Here is a 23927-nt window from a genome sequence, read left to right as displayed (position 1 = left end):
AAAACAAAGCTGCCAACTGGGGTGGCAGCTGGGGTGGCAAGGCATTTTTCTGAGGTGGCAGCTGCCACCCCGTAGAACCGCCAATGGGTCTTGCTAATAATTAAAACCACGTTTCCAACATATCAACACCTCAAAGGATGAGTTTAGGTTTCATTTGAAAACAACAACAACTCAGCAATATAGTTATTTTCTTTGGGATAAATAAAGTTGTATGTACTAATTGGAAATATAGGAAGGCCTGCAAGTCATTGAAGGTACTGTAAAGATCACGATTCTCATCATGCTGTTGCAGGAACATTTCCTTATTTGAGACTTCAGATGGGAACATTTGTGTTCATTTAGATATTGCTAGCAACCTGTTAGCATTACTAGCAACATTTTATTTTAGTTCAATCATGTTGATGGTTAGACGCAGGGCAGACTTGGACACATTTGAATTAGGAGGCCAATTTGTTATTTGTTTCCAGAAAGCTCATTTAAGCTGTACACTTATGCAGGAAATGTGAGCTGCTGAGAGGAAGCCAGTTGTCATCCAGCAGGATTTCTGGAGCATGAGCTAGTTTGCCTGTAAGCGCTTGAGAAAACACAGTGCGAGAAATGTGTCACTTCTTATGGCCTGACAACTGGCATCCATCGGAAATGGCTTGGCACAACTTATCCATAAAATTACAGTCTGTTTAAATATACAATGTTGAATCCCTGGAATGATTTTCTTCATAATCCATCTCTGCTCCTACAGAGACAAATATGAGGCAAGCTTTTCCGCTCCGTGGTTGAGGGCAGAGACAATTATGTGAAGTTTATGCTGCAAAGAAATAGGACAGGCCCAGGCATAGTGTTATTATCTCCCGAATACAGCCAGTCAAATATGTTGCTCTTTTGATTTCCATTCCACTTTTCCCATCCGTATCTTCTGATTCCTGCTTCATGTTAGCCAGCTGCTTTGTAGATTATCATCTGCACATGCTGTCATGCTGATATTATCCAATGTAGGCTATCTCACATAGGATTTACATTACATGTGTGGTGGGAGCATCAGCATCATATGCTCTACACATGTGATTACATTGGCAGTAACTGACACAGCCAAAGAATGTTATCACTTTTGCAATTTTTTACATCTTTTGAAGTCAGTGCAGTCCCAGCATGATAACTATTGGCCATTTTGCTGCAGCGCTGCCATTTAATGAATCTTTCCATTGCCTGGTGGATAACAGAATGAACGAATGGCTTTCTGTGTTAGTGGCTGCCACTGCCTATCCTATCAGATAATTAACTTTTTGCAAATAGACTGCCCTGACTACCAAACAGAGTGAGCCTGCACAATTAGAATTACTTATCTATGTTCTCTCTTTTTCCCAGACGTTGGAGGAAAAACAAACAACAAGACAAACAAATCCAAATTTCATACATTTTGCTCGACTGTTTCTTCCTCTAATGGTCACACACAAAAGAGATGTGTGCATTCACAGCCAAATTAACCAGTAATGAGTGAGGGGACATGTCATATTGAAAAGCCTCTGTATTATTTTAGAATTTTCATTTGACAACCTCAGTCCAGATGTTCAGAATTTCCTTCAGGAGGGTCGAGTGTTTTCCACTCCGCCCCCCCTTCTCTCTCTCGCGGATGGTGTCGCGCCAACAGTGTTGCAATTCAATATTTATATGTTTCCTTCTGTTTGGTTTGCACCGCAAAGGGAGGCAGGCTTTCATGTGTCTGATTTGCCACAGCAGCGGTTCAGTCCCCGCTTGAAAGTGTTGGGGGCTGTTTGAACAAAGCCATCTGTTTGAGGGGGCCGTTTTATTAAGTGACAAACTGGATTCATCTACCTCGCTAATGTGTCCCATGGGAGACGGCTGTAGCATATTCGTGTGTGTGGTAGAGACACACACACAGGTAGAGGGGGTAGGTTTTCCTCTGCAAACATTGTTATATTCCACAGAAGAGACCACTGTCATGTAGAAGGATTTTCCCTTTATGAATCTAGACTGATAATTGAATAAAAAAAGCCTTTCACTTTCCATCTTATCCCATGAAACACACACTCACAAGCTTGGCACTGTTCCATAAATAACCCTTTATATTTATTTGATGGAACCTTCCAGAATACTCCATTGTCCCACATCCTCCAATTTATTAATGCCCATTTGCAGTGTTCGCCCCATCCAGCGACCCTTGAGAGTGTCGGTGTAGAATAAGTTGTGCACCTCTGGAGATCCCCCCCCCTCCCGCTCCTGTCTTGTCAGAGAGCCTGTCAGAGCATTGAATGTGGGACACGATCATTAGCTATTCCTTTTGAAGCTGTTACTGTTGTCTGTGCACTAAGTACCCTGACTCTTGCAGAGCTGTAGCCAGAAGCCTCTCACAGCACCGAGCAACAGACACTTACTGGGTTAAAAAAGTCCCAGTGGAGTAAGGGTCCTACAACCTTAGTCAGTGGGCTGAATATTTGGCATGGGAATATGTTGTGTATGATTATGCATGCTGTAGTTTCCGTGTTGTGTTGATATGTGATGATATACGCAGTTATTTATTCACATGAGACTCTCCAAGGCTTATGAGCCAAACAAGAGAGCGTGACCCTCTCTCAGAAAAGACCTGTAGCCCCAGTATCTACATGCTGCCTCAATATTAATGTGTCATTAAGCTGCATTCTGGTTTGTTCTATTGAATTAGTTTTACATAATGACTGTTATGAATTTTGCTTAGAGAGCACATTCAAGCAGTTGGGAATGGGGGGGGGGGGGGGGCAGTGCAGGAGAAGACTTGTATTATGAACTTCATTATGTGTGACAAGCAGCACAATATTGATGGAAGAGCAGGTCCCCATCATTGCACCGCGTTAAAACCTCAGCAGTGAATTAATGTACTATTCTTGATCCAGTAATTAACAATCATTCGGAGGCCATATCCTCTTTCAAGTAATCACTAATTGCAATAAGAATTTCAGTTTCCATTTAAGGCCAGATTACCAATGAGCATGCTATGCAAATCAGTCAACAGTTCTAATTAAGCTCCAATTCATTTTCTGTCTTTCTGCTTTGTGAGCACATACAATGTGGAGTTTGTTTCCTCAGCATTACAAAAGAGACATTTTTTTATGATAATGCTGCAGATAGATGCTGCTGCCCCAAGAAAATGGTTTATGCTGGTGTTTGTTCCATTGATTAGTATGTGTGATTTATCTCCACTCTCTTTTTGTTTGTCTGTTTTCTGTTTGGCACCGGGTCAGATGTTTCTCAACACTGTATAGACAGTTAATTAATCCATAGAGAGGGCGTTGCTTTATAAACAACTGCATTCACAACCCCCAGTAAACACACCCTTCTTTATTGAAATACTCTGATAATGATATTGCTGCGATGGACTTCCAGAATACTTAAAGGATTACATAAAGTGCATATACTATTTGCTTACCCTCTTCCAACGCTAGCTTCCCAGAGTCCAGTTTGTCCCACTTGCTACCATAGTGACAATTCATCAATATCACAGAAGAGAAATGCTGCGGCTTAAAGATGTCGAATGAGGTTAATGGCATCTTTAAACACTCCTTTCTTCATACAGTTTGTCCAAAATGGAGCAGGGTATTTGCAGACTTCCACCCAATGTGTAGGGATTAATTATCGCCCTCCACAACCCCACCTCACCCTGCAAGTTAAAGATTCAAAGAGGAAATGGCCCTTTTCATGCAAATGAAATTGAATATGTCAGTCAGTATAATTGTGAAAACCGAGCCGCCTTAGACCGCTGTCTATGCCGAATAGAGGTTCAAACTGAAAGTGGGTTTATTAATGTTCTCTTCTCCACTCTTTGATTCATGCTTTTTAATGGCTTGGCAGATCAAACTTTAGTCTATAGTGGAGCTCTGATGACTTGAAATGTTTTTGCCATTATGAATGAATCTCTGATCTGTTTCAGAACAGTCGTTTAATGCAATGTTTGGCTGATGTGAGATAAGCCAATATCAAACAAACTTGTAATGAATGCAGATCCGATAGACTCTTTGAACCCAAATATCCTCTTAGTTCAGCATGACGATAGAAAGATATGAAATCATTAGTCTCACTTCCATAGTCAACTTAATCTTATAGTGTGTCCCTGCAACAGGTACTTTAAGTTCACCAGAATTGGGCCTCTTTAAAAATATACTTTTAATTAAGAAGGCCATTTATATTTGCATGTCTTAACATCTGGAAATCAGAAATTATTCTGTAAGTAAACTGTTCTGGTAAACCTTTGCATATTAAAGAGTTTAATCCTTGAGTTGTGGAAAAGAGGTGCCCCAGTGTTCAAGCATCACTCAATGATCAGACTCAAAAGGGGTGAAAAATAATACAAAGGGACAGGATTAAGTAATAGTTACATGAATAACATGTAATGTTCTATGTATGTGCTGCTTACATTATTTAAGGCTTCCAATATAAATGTATGTTTTTCCATTCAGATAATACTGAACATGTATATACTTCTATATATACACCAGTGCACCCACTCAGCCCTCGGGACATGTTTGTTCTTAAAAACAGTGCAGGCAGCCACCAAATTATCAGCAAGGGGTTGATCGATGAAAAGTATAGCATCATAGTTGATGTTATGCAGCAAATGTGCAAAAGATTACATACTGACTTCAGGGGCCATGTCACTGACCTTTGAGACACGCTTTACCCATCTAATTTGTTTAGGACGGCTTAGTGCTGGATTAACACGTAGCTAACCCTGGTATCAATTCATGGTTACCTCTCAAAGGAGAGGCAGCAGCAGTAAGAGCAGCTTCTTTCAAAAGAGACAATTTAAAAGGCGAAACAGTGTGCACGCACTGTACTAATTCAATTATTTTGTATTATAGTTACATACATGATTGCAGATAAATCGTTCCCCTATCTTATTACAGAAGCTTTTGTGTTGTAATGGCTGCGGTGATTTTCCAACAAGACCATTACAAAAATCAGAGGTTTCTTCACAGTGCGTGGTTGTGCACAGCGTTTGTTCATAGAGCATATCGCTTTTGATCGCTGTCAAGGTTGTAGTTGCGGCATTATTCTGAGAAAACACAGGTTTCAATCAGCCTCTACCTGGAGCCATACATGAGTCTACCAAAATGGATGTTTGTCAGCGGCACACCTAAAATGGGGGTATGGTGCTATCAGCAGCCATGTCTGTGAAAACACCATTACCTCCATGTCACGCCTCAATCACTCCCCATTGTGCAATGACTACCCCCCCCCCCCCCCCCCTCACCTCCAGGGCTGATCTCCCGTACATGTCCTCGCAGTCTATCACAGCCGGCGTAGGGAGACGCAGCGAGCCATAATGAATGGCCCCGGAGCGAAAACAGCCCCAATAGCATATCAATTACCCATCAGCACCCTCTTGGCTGGGCGCCAGCGTGCACCACACCCCGGCAAAGTCAATGAGAGAAGGTGCAGACGCAAGTATAATGGTGCTTTTTGCCATGTACAAATTACACGGTGTCAACTCTGCGTCCCACCTGTCGGATCTGTCAGCCGCTGAATGAGAGGGAGTCTCTGAGAGGTGTGTGTGTGTTTGATAATGTGTGTGTGCATAGCATGAAGCAATCAGGTGGTTTCCCAGATTCATTTGCCCGGTGGAAGCCAAGCTGCTTGCCTGTTTATCTGTTCACCCCTTTTGATCGCTGACCACACATTTACCACACACTTATGTCACCTCTCCATGAATCCTGCAGGTTAATGTGCCCCTCTCTGCTGGGAGGGGAAATCAGTCTGCACACCGGCAGCGAACAAGCACAATCACACATTTTCACACTCACAGATGAGGTGATTCAGATGGTTGGCATTACTGCAGCTGTGTGGCCACTAATGGCCTGCTCAAGTGATTGATAAAAGGCAAACAGTTGCTCCGCGGGGGACAGATGGAGCCACACCTCCCACCGAAGCTGCCACTCGAGCCGCAGAGGGGAATACGATGGCGGTCTGACTTAGCACTATGAATTTGCTATTTAAATGAGCCTTGATCGTAATGATAAAGCTGGAATGTAAATCTCAAAATATCATCAGAGAGAGAGACGGGTTCCTTTGATTACCAATCACTTTCATGTATTTGTAATTGGTTGCTATTCCATGAACAGAAACTGATTTGCATGGAGGGGAAAAAAGACGAAACAGAACTTCCAAATTGTGAATAGTTAACAAGGTCGACACACAGTAATTCTTCAAATCAAGAGTTGCAGCTCTCTTCAGGAATCACAAATCAGATCAGAACTAACTGAATTGTACATTGTTGTGAAACCTCCAGAGTAGATGGGAACGTCCGTGTTCACACAAAGCCAACACTGTTCCACGCTGCTATTCTTTCACCTCAACTCCCCTGCATTTAGCAGCATTTTTATCCTCATTGCCTTTACACTTGACTTGTTGTGCTGAATTGAGGGACCAATTAGGAGAACCGAACATGCACATTACCGATCAGAGCGTTACAATCAACTTATCAGGTGCGTGTCTCCTTTGTGTGTGGCCCAACCCTCGTTCCGAGTGATGGGTTTCTACAGATCAGTGTTGTGTGCTACTGAACCAGTACACATGCTTCTGTTCCTCTGCAACAGTTTGGAAAAAGAAAAGGCTTTGTTATACGAAACCCTGAACGGCCACGTGATTTATGTCCAATGAAAGAGCATGTATGATGTTAAAAAAAAGACCAGTGGATGACACAGTGCACGGACAATCATCTTTTCATACAAATTATAACAAAGCAATATTAATTCAAACACATAATTACATATGAAAAATAACAGCTAAACATATATTGTAAAGCTTTCTTAGTGTGCTGAACAAAATCATTTATATCTGAACAGCTTATAACCCCATGATGACCAATATCATATGTATTACCATCACAGAGGGTGAGATGTGCAAAATGATGTGCCACACGTTATTACGAATGTAAATATTCTTCAACTGATTGATTTCAGCACTTTAAAAAAATGCCCTTTTATCCAAGAATTCCCCTAAAGTCTCAGTTATCCTGGAGAGGAGATTTCGGAGTTACATAGAAATACTCCCAGAGTGGAAATATGGGAGGCGTGTGGTGCAGTGGGTTGTGAGTTGGTATTCGGATCAGGAGGTCACAGGTTCAAACCCCACTGCAGTCAGCATGTCGTTGTGTCCCTGGGCAAGACACTTCACCCCAAATTGCTCCTGTGGGGATTGCCCACAGTATTGAGTATGTAAGTCGCTTTGGATAAAAGCGTCTAACAAGTGACATGTCATGTCAAATAAAATGAATGCTGATCCAAACCCCTGATCATCTGTTTCCAAAATAAAGTCTGTACAATCTCTGTGGCTGACCTCCAAACACAATCCTCTTCACGGCCACATGCTGAAACCTGAAACTTTGTTACTTTATATCTTGATAAGAGAGATACATGGCTCTGTCTGAAATGCTAGCATGCTCACTCACTATTATGTTTTTCTGTTTCTGTCTGCAGCACCACCAAAGTTTTTAAGAACCCCCAATGACCAAACAGGCGTGCAAGGAGGCGTGGCATCCTTCATCTGCCAAGCGTCCGGAGATCCACGGCCGAAGATTGTGTGGAACAAGAAGGGGAAGAAAGTCAGCAACCAGAGATTTGAGGTATTAGGTCTATTGTTCTGATGTAAAATGCTCGACAATGAGAATGCTTCAGCACTGCTTCTGGCTGTGCTCACACATTATCCATAGCGCAAAGCTTGCTTTCGCCCCGACTTGCCACCACGTATTAGCAGACTCTAATTACCATGCTGGCCAGGCGCTTAAACATGCATGACTTTTAATTAACAAGTACACAACATATCTGGGGACATATTTGTAATTAAATGAAAGACAAGAAAAGAGCAATTGGACAGAAAAAAACAACTTGTGGTGTGACCCAGATGCCTACATTAGCATCACGCCACATTTGCCAGCTTTATGTAAAGTGAAAGTAGCGCTTTCACTTCGAGATGTCCTTTTGCTTTGTGGCATCCTTATCTTAATGCATGTCCTACCCTACCCATTTTGGCTGAAGCTTTGATTTCTGGTCAGCTTTAATCTGCACTTGGGCTCAATACCCATGAGAAATAACACATCATCGCAGAGCACTGATAAGATTTCTATTAATTTCTGTGTCAGTCCTCGGGACTATCATGGTGTCACTTTTGTTCCCCCTCTGCTGTAGATGCCAGTATTTGCTTGCTTCTGCACCGCAGCAATGGCTTAACAGAGCTTTGAAACCTCTTCCCGCATCTTCTTTGCGTCTCTGCCCACAGAAATCTAATCTTATCAGAGTTCATAGCGTCTTCATAGCACGTAGAGCTGAATGCTAACACGCTTGTTTCATTCTCTCATTGCCTCACATTGCTTGCCGGCTGCCGCCATTTCATGACTACCACCTCATCTCCTAACAAAAACCCATTTCCTTTTGAAAGTCTCACAACTTCCTTTCTAATTCTGCTGTTTTAAATAAGAAAGGGGGATGTTCTTTACCATCACTTGCTGTCAGCTTGAACGCAAACACCGCTATAGCTTGGCCAATCAAATGTTGAAATGTGTTGTTGAATAAAACATGCAGATATTTGGTGAACTGTAGAAATGTTGGTAGGCCTCTGTGTGTGTGTGTGTGTGTGTGTGTGTGTGTGTGTGTGTGTGTGTGTGTGTGTGTGTGTGTGTGTGTGTGTGTGTGTGTGTGTGTGTGTGTGTGTGTGTGTGTGTGTGAGAGAAATGGTGGTATTAGGCCTATCTGTATTGAAATCAACCTATATGCTTAAAAAGAAAAATTGAGTCATGACACAGGGCTTTCTAAATCAGTGAGTATACATGTAGCATGCACAAATAGCTGAATAAGCTACAACAAACACCTGTTTGTAAACATTTTATGTGTCGTTCGTCCAAAACAGTCGGTCCTGTCTTTTGTACCACTATCTCACCTTAGGGCTGGGCGATTAAATTGTCAATTATGATTTTGGCAAAATGTTAAGTTAATGTTGCAGATAAAAATGCTATTGTGCCACAATCCATTTCAAAATGATGTTCTAGTTCCATCTTGTGTTATAGGTCCAACACACCCCTTTATTTTATAATGGTGCACTTCTGCATTTGTGTCTGCAAAGACCCGTCTTGTAACACAGACCTTGTCTTGTTAAACAAATTAATTGTGGGTGTGACTTGTTTGCAATGTCATCACCGTTAATATAGATACAAGCAATACGGAGAGATCTAGCCTCTTAGTTTTCCTGTCAAAGTGCACCAGATTTAAGTATGTAAAAGTCTCCTTAGTCAATAAGATATCCATTTGAATAACTGTGGTATTAGAATAGATAGAATATAATGTTAATATTAATTATTGCCATAATCGAGCAGCCCTATCTCACCTCATGGTACAACTGTCCGTAACCGTTTATCAAGCCACCTTTAACTGTTTGTGCTTGTTTCTGTCCCATCGACACAATCCAATGGGATATAATGATAACTTTAAGAGTGGGACATGTTCCAATTTTAATATCACTCTGAAACAGGAAATAAGAGCAAAAGTTTGGACATAAAAAAAAAAATCCCATTCTTAAAGTTAGTCAGCTATTATAAAAGTTAATGCACAAATTCCTAGGTGGTTAAAACTTTAAGAAAGAAATCACAAAAAAACAGCATGTCTGAACACATAACTGAAGATACAACCAAAAGGCTAAAGAGTATTATATAAATCAAATACGCACATTTGTGCACATGTACACAACCATGATATTTACAAATTAGCACATATTTAGGAGGTTTAATATAAGTTAGGCAGCAGTTTTTGTTTCTGTCATAGAAAGCACATTGTGTCAGTCCTCATCAGTGTTGTCAGCCAAATGTCCTCGACAGTCTTGTGTCTCTTTCTCTCTGCGGAAGGTCCACCGCTCATTGTGAGCCAAAAAAATCTCCTGTAACACATCGTCTCTCTCGCACCTGCAGGTGATAGAGTTCGACGATGGTTCTGGTTCAGTGCTAAGAATTCAGCCTTTACGCACGCCCCGAGATGAAGCCATATACGAATGCGTCGCCTCCAACAGTGTTGGAGAGACGAGCGCTACCACCAGACTCACTGTTTTACGTGGTAGGTCCTCCTCAGACACCCGAAAAAGACTAAACACACACCACTAACATTCCCCTTTTCTCCCAGATAACACAGGTAAGTGTGCATGTACGTGTTTGATGTTTATCTTGTCCTCTCTTCTTTGTTTCTTTGTGTCGCACTGCACAGTCAAACCCAATTACAGTAGAGACTGTGGTTACGCTCACGTTGTGTATCCTAACTTGATAAGATTTAGTCCATTAGCCATTTAGCCAAGTAAGTTCCCGTTTCTAAGTGACTTAAGTCATTTGCATACAGATTCTTGACACAATAATTAAGATGCCAGTTAAATTATGCAAATAGCAATCCATTCCTAGCCCGGGGTGGTTTAATGGAAAAGCTCAGCAATAATTTTCAAATCAGTCATTTTTCATCTCTGCACTTCAGCTTTGATATTATTTAGGCCATGCAGTGTATTCTCATGCGATTAACAAGCATAATATTGTGTATGGTGGTATACTAGATGCCAGTTGCTTGGATGCCAGCGCCTTTCAGTGACCGGTGGCGCTACACAAACAAGTGTAACAGCCAGGCAGAAAAGGTCAGTTCCTCTGGTTATTCCCAGAGAGCAAAGGGAATAAAAGTCAGATGACAAATAGCAAGTTGGTTGACAGCGCCTCTTTTATAATAAGCACTGAGCAAAATGTTATCTTGATTACACACAACATTCCATTCAAAGGCAAATATGTGGAGGCCCTGAGCTTAAAAGGCTGAGTAATATCTCTGTGAAACACCACTTGTTTGGCTGTGAAAAGAGAAAATGGCTTTAGAGAAAAGCCTTGGGCGGCATGAATGAGGTGTGCACCATTATGTGCCACAATTACACAAGATGGGAAATTAGTTTCTATTCAGAGGGGAGCTTCCACCCTATAGAAACAAAAAAATGGCTGTGTGAGTCTCTGATCCCCCCCCCTGCTTCTTATCTCACCAATGAGCCAACAAAGGGCCCTTTGCACTGTCTCCAGAGGCAGATTGAAAGAGAAAGGTGGCACGTTCACATGCAGCTCTCTGCTGTTTACTCTGAGCACAGAGAGAGAGTGTGTGTGTGTGTGTGTGTGTGTGTGTGTGTGTGTGTGTGTGTGTGTGTGTGTGTGTGTGTGTGTGTGTGTGTGTCACATGCAATATTGTGCACATTTTCTCTTCAAATTCACTCCTGCTCAGGCTCTATCTCTGACACACAAACACACTCACACATATTGGAGGTATAGAAGCGCTTCTTCCTGGAACCGCGGCCAAGCATTAGCATGTTTATTACCATTTTCCATTTTGCTCTTCTGCTCACTCTCTTTTCCCATCAATGTATTGAAGGTGAATAGAGACCTATCTCAGACAAAATAAAATGGAAAGACAGGGAAAACTTTGTTTTCTGGCTCCAGTGCAACTAAAAAGGGTGAGCTCCCTGTCCTCACATCGCCTCTGGAGGATATATATATAAACCCTACATGTAGGAATTGTGAATAATTAGGTAATAACCTGCAATAAATCTATGTAATATATGTTTACTGTGTCACCACTTGCTATGACACAAAGGGATTTGTCTATAGTTTGTGCATTGACATTTCAAGTTATGTAAATACACAGATGTCTGAAGTCTGGTGGGTATGACACTGATAGCCATGCCTTTAAAAAGCAAAAAATGACTTTATATAATTACTTTGAGCAGTGATAGCAATCACAACATGAAAGAAAGCAAGATGAATAACTTATACAACCGAATAGATAATAATATCACAATGCTGGCCAAGGTTAAAAGAGCCTTATTATAATAAAATGAACTCAAGCAAACTATATTATATTAGTTTACAGTTCAACATTTCAAGTCATAGACAACTACAATACATCCAGATCAAGTTCCTCCTTTATTTATAGACCCAAAGTAAGGATGACTTTCAGGAAGCAGGGAGTACGCTGCATTGTTATTGTACTTGAGGTTACCTGAATAAAGCATTATAAATGATTCAGAAGACCAAAGAGCCCCTTCCTTCCAAAACTACTCCTACTGTACAGAAAACACACCCTGCTGCTTTTCCTACTCATCATTCCACATGACATAAACTGCAGCTTGAAAAATGAAACTGCACATTTTTAAAGTCCACTCCGTGAGCAGCAAAATATGTATCTTTTTGTTTGGTTCTTTTAATAGTACTAAACTTTTGCACAAGTGAGTGATGCAGGATTGTACAGACATATATATAAATGAATAAGCAAACAAACTGCTACTACACCAGGCCTAATACATATAAAGTGACTGTTTGTTTAGTTCATTTGGGCTCCAATGGTCTGTGCAAACGACCGCAAAGCATCTGCTGTGGAAAGCTCGCCACGGGGGGATGCCTAATTCCACGAAGGAAAAGCACATTGTTGTAATTGCCATGCTACGAGGAGAGGGAACTCGAGGTGACAAATCCAAAGTACTGGGGGGGATATTAGCATTCGGATGGGTCTCTAACTTGATGGGAAGTGCCATTAGTAATGAACTTCCAAGCTTAGGGAAGAGATTTGCATGAAAAGCGAACCCTGAAACGTAATGATGTTCCAAGTCAAATCTGCATGAGCTGAGGGTTTCCTTCCTGCACTTTTTTGTCTCCGCCCTCTGGTTTGATTAACTACGAGATGACCCGACTCATATGTGACTCGTGTCTTTGAATTAATTCCGTCTTGATTTGCTGGTAAAAATCGAAAATGACAGGAAAAGGTTGAGAAATGAGGAAATGGCACATTTTGGGCATCACGACTGGCATGTTATTTTAGTGAAAATGGAATTTGATGTCATTTATGAATATGATATTGCACCATGGAGAGCCTCTGATAAGAATATCTTCCATGAGTGCCGGTTGATTTATTTTGCACACTTTTAAACTGGAAAGAAAATACCTGAAAAATGTAGCTATAACACCTTCCTGGGGTGAGACTCTCTGCTCGCAGTAGTTCCAGCAGAATGATGTGTGGATGTGAGTGCTCCAGTTCATGATTCAGGCATGATTAAGGATTTATATTGCATCCTCACACTCCCATTATGCTGTCAACAGCCATTTCCTGTGCCCCACACACACGCGTGCAAACTTATGCAGCTGTGCACAACTTGACAGTGGGAGCGGAAAATGGGAAGCCGCTGTCCTGTGACGGAAAAACAGAATGCATCATTTCCATTTGTAAGGAATGGTGCAATGGCTCGGTCAGAGGCGTGTAGCTGAGACAGATCTCTCCACATACGATGAAAAGGCTGCTCCGTGATCAGTGATTATTCATAGACAATGCATGCACTCGGCTCTTTGTCATTGTCAGGAGAAAAAAGCCTCCAACCCTTGCTAAAAGACACCAAAAGCCGCTAGATTTATATTCCTAGCCTCTCCGATTCATACGATGCTGCTCAGTGTAAACCTGCTGCAGATACAACCCCATACAAGACTGATCATTATAAATGTACCTTGGTGCTCGTTCCTAACCATTGCTTTTTAATCCATGCACCATATTCTGTGTGTAATGCTTTCAATCTAATAAGTGAAGAGTGAGGGATGAACACAAGCTGATCTGCATGCTTAATACATTGCTCAGCAAGATAAATGCTGTGTCAGCTGTCTCAGACTGTTGGAGCAAAGGATGCTGGGGATGAAGCAGGCGTCCATTGTTAAAGTGACTGCAGAAGGCCAACAGCTGACACGCAACTCTCTGATTTACTGGTTTCAGCTCTATAGATGGCCAATCCAAATGGAACTCCATTCTGATAGGAAAATAAACGTTTCCTCCAAATATGGCGCTGTAAAACTTGATGATTCCCTGTTGGAGTTTAACTATTTTCTTACATATAAGACATATTCTTGACTTATTGGACAAGCATTTCAGCTCTGGTGGGTCCACTAGGAGTTGATTATTATTATATTACTCTATTAGTCTGTAGGACATTTAGTTTGTAAGTGTATTAAAGTGAATTCCAATCATGTATTGTTATTTGCAGCACCTTTTCTGAGAAACCAACATGCTTTCCTTTCTCACCTCTGCAACAAACTCTACCGACCATCAATCGTCTTCATATTCATTAGTTGTTTCATTCATTATCCACAGGTAGAGTTATTGCTTAGGATAGGATTTGGCAAATAGTGACTTACTCTCAACCACAATCTCTCATACGTCACAAAAATTGAGCACGTGATGACAAGTTATTCGTTATTGTAATTAAAAAGATAGAGCTGACTGTCCTTGCACAAATTGATCTCTTCTAAGAGAGAAAAAAACATCCCTACACCCTCGTATACATTACTGCGTGGTTAATCTCGGGAGCCAATCGGTATCTGTATGGTATGCAAGATGATTTAAGGCCCAAGTGCTGCCAACAAGATTGATGTTGGACTTTACAGTCTGCATCATGTGTGAGAAAACATCTGCTGGAGCACAGAGACTCGCACTGCACACTGAACATGATAGATAACTCTGCTTATTTGTTTCAATGCAAGTAACACAGTCTGCTGAATTATTAATTATTGATTCAGACAAATGAGGAATGTGGTTTTGTTTGTTTGTTTGTTTTCAGTTTCCCTCACTGGCCTCACATGTTCTCCACAGTGACCTTACACAGCATAATCAGATGATGAGTGATATAAAAATGCTAATTATTTTTCACATCTGTCTACACACGCAGCAAATGAGTAAATATCATAAATAAATGTTAGATCCTAATGTTTATTTGCCAAACACAACAACCTAATGTTTTGCAAGGTGGTATTTGTGCATCACATTTTAATTTGAGTTTGCTTACATGCTCGATCACAACATCAAAAAGGTGTTTTTCATAAACTCTTAGCTTGATAAACTTTATTTAGTTCTCACGTAATATGGCAGAAAAATAACAAATATTCTATTGGCAGGACTTGACACAAGGTCATAAACAGGAGTGAGTACATGTGAGTCAGGTAGTGGGGGGTGTTAATGTTAGCAGCTTTGATCTTAGCTGCACTCAAAAGTCATTTTCTGCCAGATTAATTGGGCACTGCAGGGTCATCCTTAATGCTTCTAATGATCTCCAGAAACTTTTTCAAGCTGTGCGAGGCTGCTCGTTAATTACAAGCAAACAACGTCGGACTGAGGAGAACGTGATGTTGTTGATTTTTGTGGGGAATTAGTAGCCTGTACGTTATTACATTCAGTACAGCAGACATGAGCAGTAGATGTTTTATAGCTGAATGAAAGGAAAGGCAGATAAAAACTTACAACACAAGTTTCTCACAACATGTGGCCTTGATATAATAATTTCCATGATGAGAAAGTGCCACCCACTTCCTGCTGAGACACCCATTGCATATTGCTAGTCGAGTAATACACAACTTCCAAATGCACAGACTGCTTCAACAACAGATTTCTGTAGATGCACAAGCGACACATCGCAGCCAAAGTATTAGAAACGGCCGTTTGATCAAACTGCCCCGCCTGTTTCTGAGTGTACGGTACATGAAGGTTAATGAAGCGACGCAGTGTCTCACAGTTTTGCCTTATGCCCAGATCGGGGGACTCACCTGATTGCTGATCCGCTCTCGACCCCCGCTTACTCAAGCTTCTGGCCATTATCAGCCTCCCTGAAAAACAAAATAAATAAATAACCTTTAATAGCAGTGGTGGAAGAAGTACTCACACTTTTTACTTGAGTATAAGAGGCAATACTAAATTGTAAATGTACTCTGATACTAGTAAAAGCTTTGAATTCCAAATCTTACAAAGTATTGGCATCAAAATGTACACACAAAAATGTAAAGTCTTCCCCATGTGTAATTGCCCATTTCAGAATCATATGAAATTACTGAATTATGATTATCGAATCATCACAGCTGATAAAGATGGAACTAATTGGAATTACTGTATATAATGCTGTTGCTGGATATTTTAACCTATCATATGTTATAGTTTATGTATTAGTGGATTTAAATGTAGTATTTGCTTACAATATGAATATGTAAAGTAACTAAAGCTGTCAGATAAATGTAGTGCAGTTAAATGTACCATATTGGTCTCCAATATGTTGTGACCTCAAAAATAAAGTATAAAGTAGCATACAATTCAAATATTAAGTACTAGTACCACAACATCATACCTAAGTACAGTACTTGAATTAAAGTAATGGATTACATTAATGCACTGTTACTGTATATTTAATTTCACAATAAATGTTAATGCACAAACATAAACATTATTAAACTTTGACACATGCAGCAGCATACAGTCATCCCAAGTGGGCGGTAAGAGGGTGAATATACAACGTAGTGAAACATTAGAGTAGAGCAGATGTCTCGCTGAATATGCTTCAAATTGACAGGGGGGGGGGTCTCTGAGGAGAAGGTTGTGTTTGCATATTTGTATATTCCCTGCCATGTCCTCTTTATGCGAGAATGTTTAATGCACTCAGGAGGATCAGATGAGGGGTGATGGACTCATAAGAAAAAGCAATAAAAAAAGAAGAGTTGAGAGCAAGTAAGTAACATCCATTGTTGTTGGCAAACAGCTCAAAGCATTGTCAAATAGTCCCCCCCCCTCCTCCTTTGAGTATTACTAATATTAACAGAAAAAATGCTGATGCAGATAAGCTGGCAGGAGCAGAAGTTTATTTTCCTTTCTTTCCCCAACTCTGAATACATGGTGCTGTTTCCTGAAGTAAATTGAATCATTGCTCAAGGTAACAACCAGCAAATGGAATATGCAAAGTGAGATCCTGAAGAGGGGATGGGAGGGGGGACAGAAGGCAGAGAAGGCGGGAGACAGACAAAGACAGATTGAGGGAGAGACTATAACACCAAGCTTATTTTAAAGTCTCAGAGGGAAGTCAGTGACTAAAACACAACAGTGTGGGAGAGAGACATGATGTAGGTAGAAAATAAGGTCTTAAAATCTCTCTCTCCAAATCCACCTTCCCCCTAGGTGATCCTAACTTAGAGCAGGCTGAGCTGACGTGTAAAGCAAGAAGAGAGTGAGTGAGTGAGTGAGTGTGTGTGTGTGTGTGTGTGTGTGTGTGTGTGTGTGTGTGTGTGTGTGTGTGTGTGTGTGTGTGTGTGTGTGTGTGTGTGTGTGTGTGTGTGTGTGTGTGAGGGGGGGGGGGGGTCATCTGAGCGTAAATGGAGCTGTGTGCCTGGCTTCCTGCATGCCCAGCCAGGCCTGTAGAGTTAGTCCCCCTCTCCGCCCTTCCTGCTTCATCTCTCCTTTTCATCTCACTCTTTACCCATCCTTTTTAGCACCACCCCTGAGGGGCATCTGCCACTAACACTCAGCTTTCATTCTCTTCCCTCAAACTCCCTCTGCTTATATTGTAAATGGAGGAATATCACAGCTAATCCGTCATGTTTATGAATGACACGGGGCCGGGGGAGAGTTGGGGCGGTGTGCCAGAAGAGCGTACGTCTCTGCAGCGTGCCCCCCAGCTCGAATCAGCCAATATGCCCCAGCTGAGACTGCTGTAAAAAAAGAGTATATAGTAGGGAAGGGAGGCATTTCAAAGTAACTTTCATTCTACCTTAATTTCACCCAAAAGTCCCAACAACTGCTCTCAATGGAACTGGATGCATATGTTTGTAGAGCAATACATATCAAATATTAAACCTTATTCAGCCAACAATGATAAAATAACAGTTTAATGGATACTACATGGGCCCTCCTTATTTGATTGTCTTTTATTAATGTGTGCTTGCCACTTTAATTAGAGAGGCCCTATCATGCTTTGGGGTATATTCCATTTCCCGTAGTGTGTTACATAGGTTACCCATCCCCCCCCCCCCCTGCTTGAAATGCCTCCATTGGACTCCTTTGTTTACTTCTGGAACATAGGTGCCTCACTATGTAACACTTACGCTTCTATATGCTTCTTACACCGGCAGTAGAGGCACACATTACAAATATGAACCTAACACTTCGCATAAGATGTCCTCTTTAACAAAGTAAAGCATTCTCTGAAAAAGCATTTCACAAAGAAATACATATATAGAGGTATATATTTTTATTATATACATTTTATTATCGATGGGAACAAATTATTGATTACTTTAAAGTAATGATTTACTATGACATCAGTATGTTGACTTAAAGTTTCACTATTAGTTCCCCAATGTCATTCAGAGAGAGGAACGGCTGAATTGTTCATGTGTGAAGGATCTTCTGGGGGAGAAACGGCCTGATGATTAATAGATTGACTCTACAATAGTTTCCTCATAATCTCAGGCATTAGGCTAGGGCTTTTTAATGACAAATAAGCAGTGTTCAATTAATTATACAATCTCAAAGGGGATTTATGGAGGAAACAATCAGTGCAGGGCAAAGGGGGAGACAATGCTATTTTTCACTGAGACAGAGAGCCGGTAACCTCGGGTTAGCAGAGCTTCACCTTCCTCCTCCTGTATTTCGCTCCAACGTTCATCATCACAGCAAAAGGAATACACTAAATATATCTCAAAATACTTTCCGATTTTCCTCCTTTAGTCAACAATGGTGAAATAAAATGTTGTGGATACTATGGTCCCTTGTTGCTCGCCCTTAGTGGTTTTTTCAAAGAGGCTGCATTTGTTAGCCAAATTAATGAACTGCCTTTTAGAGGGACCGGGCTTTAGTGAGACTGTATGCCACTGTGTGCTATAGTGCGCCTGTGCCTCTTGAAACTATTAAAGTCAATTGGAATTAGCTGTTTGGGCCAACTGTGGCACATTCACAGTAATATGCATTAGTGTTGCTCTGCACCTGAATAATCTAATGATTAAGTAAAGCATATTTTCCTTAGCACAGCTACACTTACTGCTGATTCCTGTTACGACGAAAACTAAATGTTTTCACCGAACAAAATACAGTACAATGGGGGACAATTGCAAACATATATCAGTAAAATTCTTGCTTTCTGGAATCCCTTAAGTGGGTAAAGAACAAAGTAGACATTTGCATTTAACAGCTAAACTGGCAACTGCTTTCTTATTATTATTATTTTTTTTTAATCACCCTGCCAATTATGATAAAGATTGTTAAACAACTGCTGACTTTTCAGAGGGGCCTTAAAACACAAATTAGACACATGTAAACTTAAAGGACAACAGACAGAATCATCTTATATAGCAACTTCATAAATGTACAGTAAGTATGAAGATTCAAAAACACATTTATATACAATAAATGAACTGAAAATATTTGACCTGCAAGACCTGCAAAACAGACACATTAGTCAAAGTAAACTAAAAGCAGTCATGCTCTGCAACTTAACATTTTCTCATATCAGTTCATCTAAGTCTTTGGGACTTGAAGAGCTACAGTATGGCCTCAGGGTAATAATTATGTTAGGTATTTTCCAGTCTGCACATTAATATAAACCACAGCAGTCCAGACGCCATGTTTTAAAATAAGGTTGACTCAGAGTTCACTCGCCTGTGAACCCTTAAACAACTCTGGAAGATGAATATCAGAATTACCCCAACCACATGATATTAGAAGAGAGTGCTGAGCATTTTGTTTTCCATTATTGGATTACTTACGCAATATCCAACCAGTGCAGGTACCAGCAGGCGTGTTTGGGAAGTGTGGCTCAAAGGAAGCTCCAGGGAAAAAACCTAATCTTATTCAGACTGTGAGCCAAACAGCACCGGGATGTATCCACCAAATAAATGCAGACTTAATATTCTCTGAGGGCATGTAGGGGGAATTCAGACACCTCAATATGTCATTTCTTATTCTTGCTAAACAATGATGCTTTATACTCTAAATGCTTATTTCCATCTAAATAATATGAACCATGCTTTACACCTCAAAGATACCCTTTACACTTAATGAACTGTTCCAGGTATTCTCAAGGGAGCGGTAAGGCACACAATATCCTGTAACAATATCCAGGCATGTGGGCAGTAAATATAATAAAAAAGCTACTCAGTGCATTTAATCCAGGTCTATTTTCAAAGATTCAAAGGTTTTGTTATAATACAGCATAGTTATTGGCTCTTAATTCCCAGGCTCCCCCAACAGTGCAACATACAAGATATACATTAAAACAAAGCTGCAAGTTAAATGCAGAAAGAAGTAAACTAAGTACTTGTAACATAGAATAAAATAGAATAATCTAGGTTTACGTAATGCGGCAAACTGTGTAAAGATTAAAGAACATGCAATGTTTACTATAATAAGTAAATGACATCAATATTATGAAAACTATCAAATAAAGTATTATCATGCCCTGGTCATATGATAGAAAATGTTTGGGACAAGTTTAACCTCTGTAAAAGTTTGTGGCCAGAATGATGGATAGTTTGTTGAGAAAAACAACTCTGTCTGAGTCTAACTTGGGGAGAGTTTAACCAAGCTGCAGGTCACTGATAAAGCCAAGGTTGGACTTTGATGTACAACCTGTCAATCATTAGGTGCTGGATTGTATAAGTACGATCTGTACCCTGTAAGTAGAGCAGGGAAATCAGCAGCATGTGGGTGAACGTGGTGAAACATTAGAGGAGGAAAACAGATGCCGTCATATTATTGGCACAAAATTGAATAGCTGTCTGTCTTTGTTAATCAAGAGCTCTTACGTTTGGTTGAGTAATTTTGTTTGTGTGAAAACAAAAGCACAATTAACAGTTCCCTCTCCCATGCCAAAGACAAAAAATAATTGAATACGTCAGTTGAACGGGAGCCGAACACAACATTTTGTTGAAGAGGATTCAGGCCGCTTCTGAACATACGCATAAACCAGGCCTGCAAAACATTTTTAGAGAACTTTAAACAATTCAATTGGACACAATTGTTGTTATAGGTTCCTAATCAACAACCTCATTTTTTTTAAAAACCCACAAAGACTCTATGTCTGCTATGACTTTTGGTCAAATATAATTTATTTATGTGTCAAGATTGTATGTTCTGTGATGTTACTGCACCTTAACCTTTATTTGTTTGCATGGAAATATTGCCTTTATGAATTACCTTTTGCTGGTACATGAAACACCAAGACCTCATTGAATCTAGGTCAGCTGATGCATAAGCAGGCCATGAAACAAGTCAATTAAAATGGTGTCCTTGTGATTAACACGATGAGAAGCTCTCACCCTGCTAAATTATCTTCTTTCTCACTTCTTCTGGATTTTTGAGCATGGAAAGAGCATTAATCGATGTCCCTCAACTTCAAACTATATGCTATGGTGTATTGGGAACAATGGCTTTGGCTCAGGCTGCTTGGAAAAATAAGCAGAGCTGTCACACTCAGTGGGTAATGTCGTCTTTTTTGTTCTGGCTGGAATCTTATCTGGGACGGTTAGCGAGATTGATTCGTAAACTGTGCAAGGATAATCTTCAGGGCAAAGGAAAAAGCAGTGTAAAACGTTGTAAAGTGTCATACTAGAAGACACATCTGTCCCAAATTCCCACACATCTTTGGAAAGGAGCGATACCACAACAACAATACATCTTGACACACACCTATCTGCAACATGTTGCCACAGCAAGTGACCTGTGACAGCCTCTATGAGCAGATTGTATCCACTCAAAAACGTCCAACAAATATATCTTATTATTTCCTGAAGGGATTTCCCGTGAAGAATAACCTCAACCAAAGGGTGAAAAGCCTTGTTCCACTCGGGAAGAAAAGGTCAAATCCAATCCTAGTGAGGAAGCCACAGAACTAAAGCCGAATGCGACCGGAGAAGTTTTTTTTTGTATGGCTTCACTTGGAAAACCCGGTGCAACTGAGGCTTATTTTCTTCTCAAATTTATTTTGAGTTATTCTGTCATGTTTGAGCCAAATGTGATTTCAGCGACATAATCTCAATTACTTAGACTTTAGGATCAGATTTGCACTAAGTTTTCTTTACATGTTATGGTTTTTGTTTACAACACCATGATGAATGTTGCATTGCAGTTTGACATCATAGCCTGCTGTTAAAATGTCTAACGCACTCCACTTAACCTGAGAGCTTGAGCACATGCAATATTAGCAGAGTACAGATATCTGGCAACACAAGCTCACTGAGTTATTGCTTCTTAAAAGCCTCTTTTCTGTGGACAGTCTATCATTCAGCAAAGAAAAAGAGTGCCACCACGGTATATACTTTGCAAGAGACTGAAAACTTATTTTGTAATGTCCCACAGCTGAAGCAGACATAGTGGCCTCAGCTTTACCATCTGGTTGTATCGTTTTATTAAAATTCCCCTCCATAGATGTAACTGCATTAGTCCTGGTAAACATCTCCTCAGACTGCACGTACACACAGAGCCTCACTGTTGCATAAACTGAGCAAACATGTAAACAGTAACAGATCACATTTGAATGCTACCTTTATCTGTTTGAACTCAATTAGGTTGATTTAATTAGAGCCAGAACAACGAGGATGTTACTTGAGTTTGTCACTCAATCCATTACACACAGCAGGTGAGAAGTTTACTCTGAACAGACGCTGTGATTGTGTGTGTTTATTGGTGCAGTATGACGACAGATGCTGCAGGAACTGTAATTTCTCTTGTGCTCATATTTTGTGTGAGTGATCAATATATATATAATCTACTAATGGCTTGAGTTTATGTCCAGTGGCCTCGTGTCTTCAGCAGAAATCTGCTCACTGAGGTACTTTTTGAGCCAATGTCCCTTTTATACTGCTCTCATATTTGGCAGTGCACTTCATATGGCCTGATAGCCTGGCAGTGGCTAATGTGTGCAAATTGTCATTGGGAGTCTTTTTATATCAAGCACCAGTGCTCAGCACTTCTTTAGAAGGTGACTTCAGCATTTCTCTGCCTTCCATCTCATTTAGTGTGTAGATCCATTGTTGAATATACAGTATAGGTCTGTAAAGCAGAACCTGCCCTTGTCTTAGGCTGTCCTTGAGATTGTAGCTCTCAGTGAGGTGGAATAAGAAGGCGGGGAAAATCTTTTTTTAATGTTTTTTTTCACCTTTCAGCTTTGACTTTCATTTATTGTACAGGGTAGCTCAGGGCTGTACGTTCAAGTCATACAGCATAAAGTATATTAGCCCCAGAACACACGTTTAAAAACAAATGTGCTACAAGCAAATCAAACTTGTTCAACTCAGGGTTCCTGACGGAGCAATGGAGTAGCTGCTCAGGGGAATTTATTATAATTTAGGTGGAAAACCAACGTCTGGACTCTAAGTGGAACTGCAAACAAAGCACATGGGAACAACTACAATTCCTCTGGCCTCTGGTTGAATAACTATGTCAGTCTTTACTTCAAGCACATTGCCAATAAACAGACTTCTCTAAAAGTATACAACAAACAAGCCGAACTTGAATTACATCGAGATTGATCTTATTTTAGTTTGGTCTTTTTGCTTTGTAAGGAAAAAGCTGCAGCAGCTGTCAGTTTTTAAATCACAGCACCAGCTAGTGTTCCTTTGCTTTATTTATTATCACAATGGTAATTCTCTATGTGAAGTAAACGAGGGTATTGCTGAGAACTGGAGCTTGATGACGTCAAAGTTCCTAAGCAGGAAACATTCAGAAACCTCCCAGTTGATGTCATGACTTTGTGGCCATTCTCGTCAAGCACAATTGCACAAAGCAGCTGTAAAATACAATTCCGGGCAGAGCAGGAATGCATTCAGAAGGCCAGAAACCTTTGTAACAGATCATTAATTTTAAATGCACTGCCTGGAGTCATATCAGCTGCCTGGACTGGAGTTACGGGCGAGCATCGTGTAACACTACAGGACGGGGAGATGGGTCTGGTGAAAGTGCCCTTGGCCTGGCCTTATGTTACTGTGTTTTCATAATATCAGAGAGCCACGCTTTAGACATTAAGACAGACATACTATTGTTTTACTGTCCCAATATCGTACAGGGGACTGCAAAACTATAATGTTGACATTGGCTAAAGCATTTTCATATTGA

At 40.5% G+C, this 23927-nt stretch overlaps 1 protein-coding gene across 46 annotated transcripts in view; it reads left to right on the top strand.

The window, feature by feature from the left end:
• Positions 1–23927, top strand: part of LOC117556029 (receptor-type tyrosine-protein phosphatase delta-like) — a 373438-nt gene that overhangs the window by 295719 nt on the left and 53792 nt on the right. For 23 of the 46 annotated variants that reach the window (XM_034234138.1, XM_034233905.1, XM_034233829.1 and 20 more), the window contains exons 11-12: positions 7464–7609; positions 9941–10082. In XM_034234138.1, coding sequence (XP_034090029.1) covers positions 7464–7609; positions 9941–10082 — 288 coding nt within the window. Of the gene's footprint in view, positions 1–7463; positions 7613–9940; positions 10083–23927 lie in introns of all 46 variants that reach the window. The other 23 variants (XM_034231203.1, XM_034231283.1, XM_034232091.1 and 20 more) reach the window with 1 other exon arrangement.

This window comes from Gymnodraco acuticeps, unplaced genomic scaffold, assembly GCF_902827175.1.
Source record: "Gymnodraco acuticeps unplaced genomic scaffold, fGymAcu1.1, whole genome shotgun sequence".
NCBI lineage: Eukaryota > Metazoa > Chordata > Actinopteri > Perciformes > Bathydraconidae > Gymnodraco > Gymnodraco acuticeps.
The sequence above is the reverse complement of the archived record's forward strand: the minus strand, read 5'-3'. Positions and strand labels throughout refer to the sequence as shown.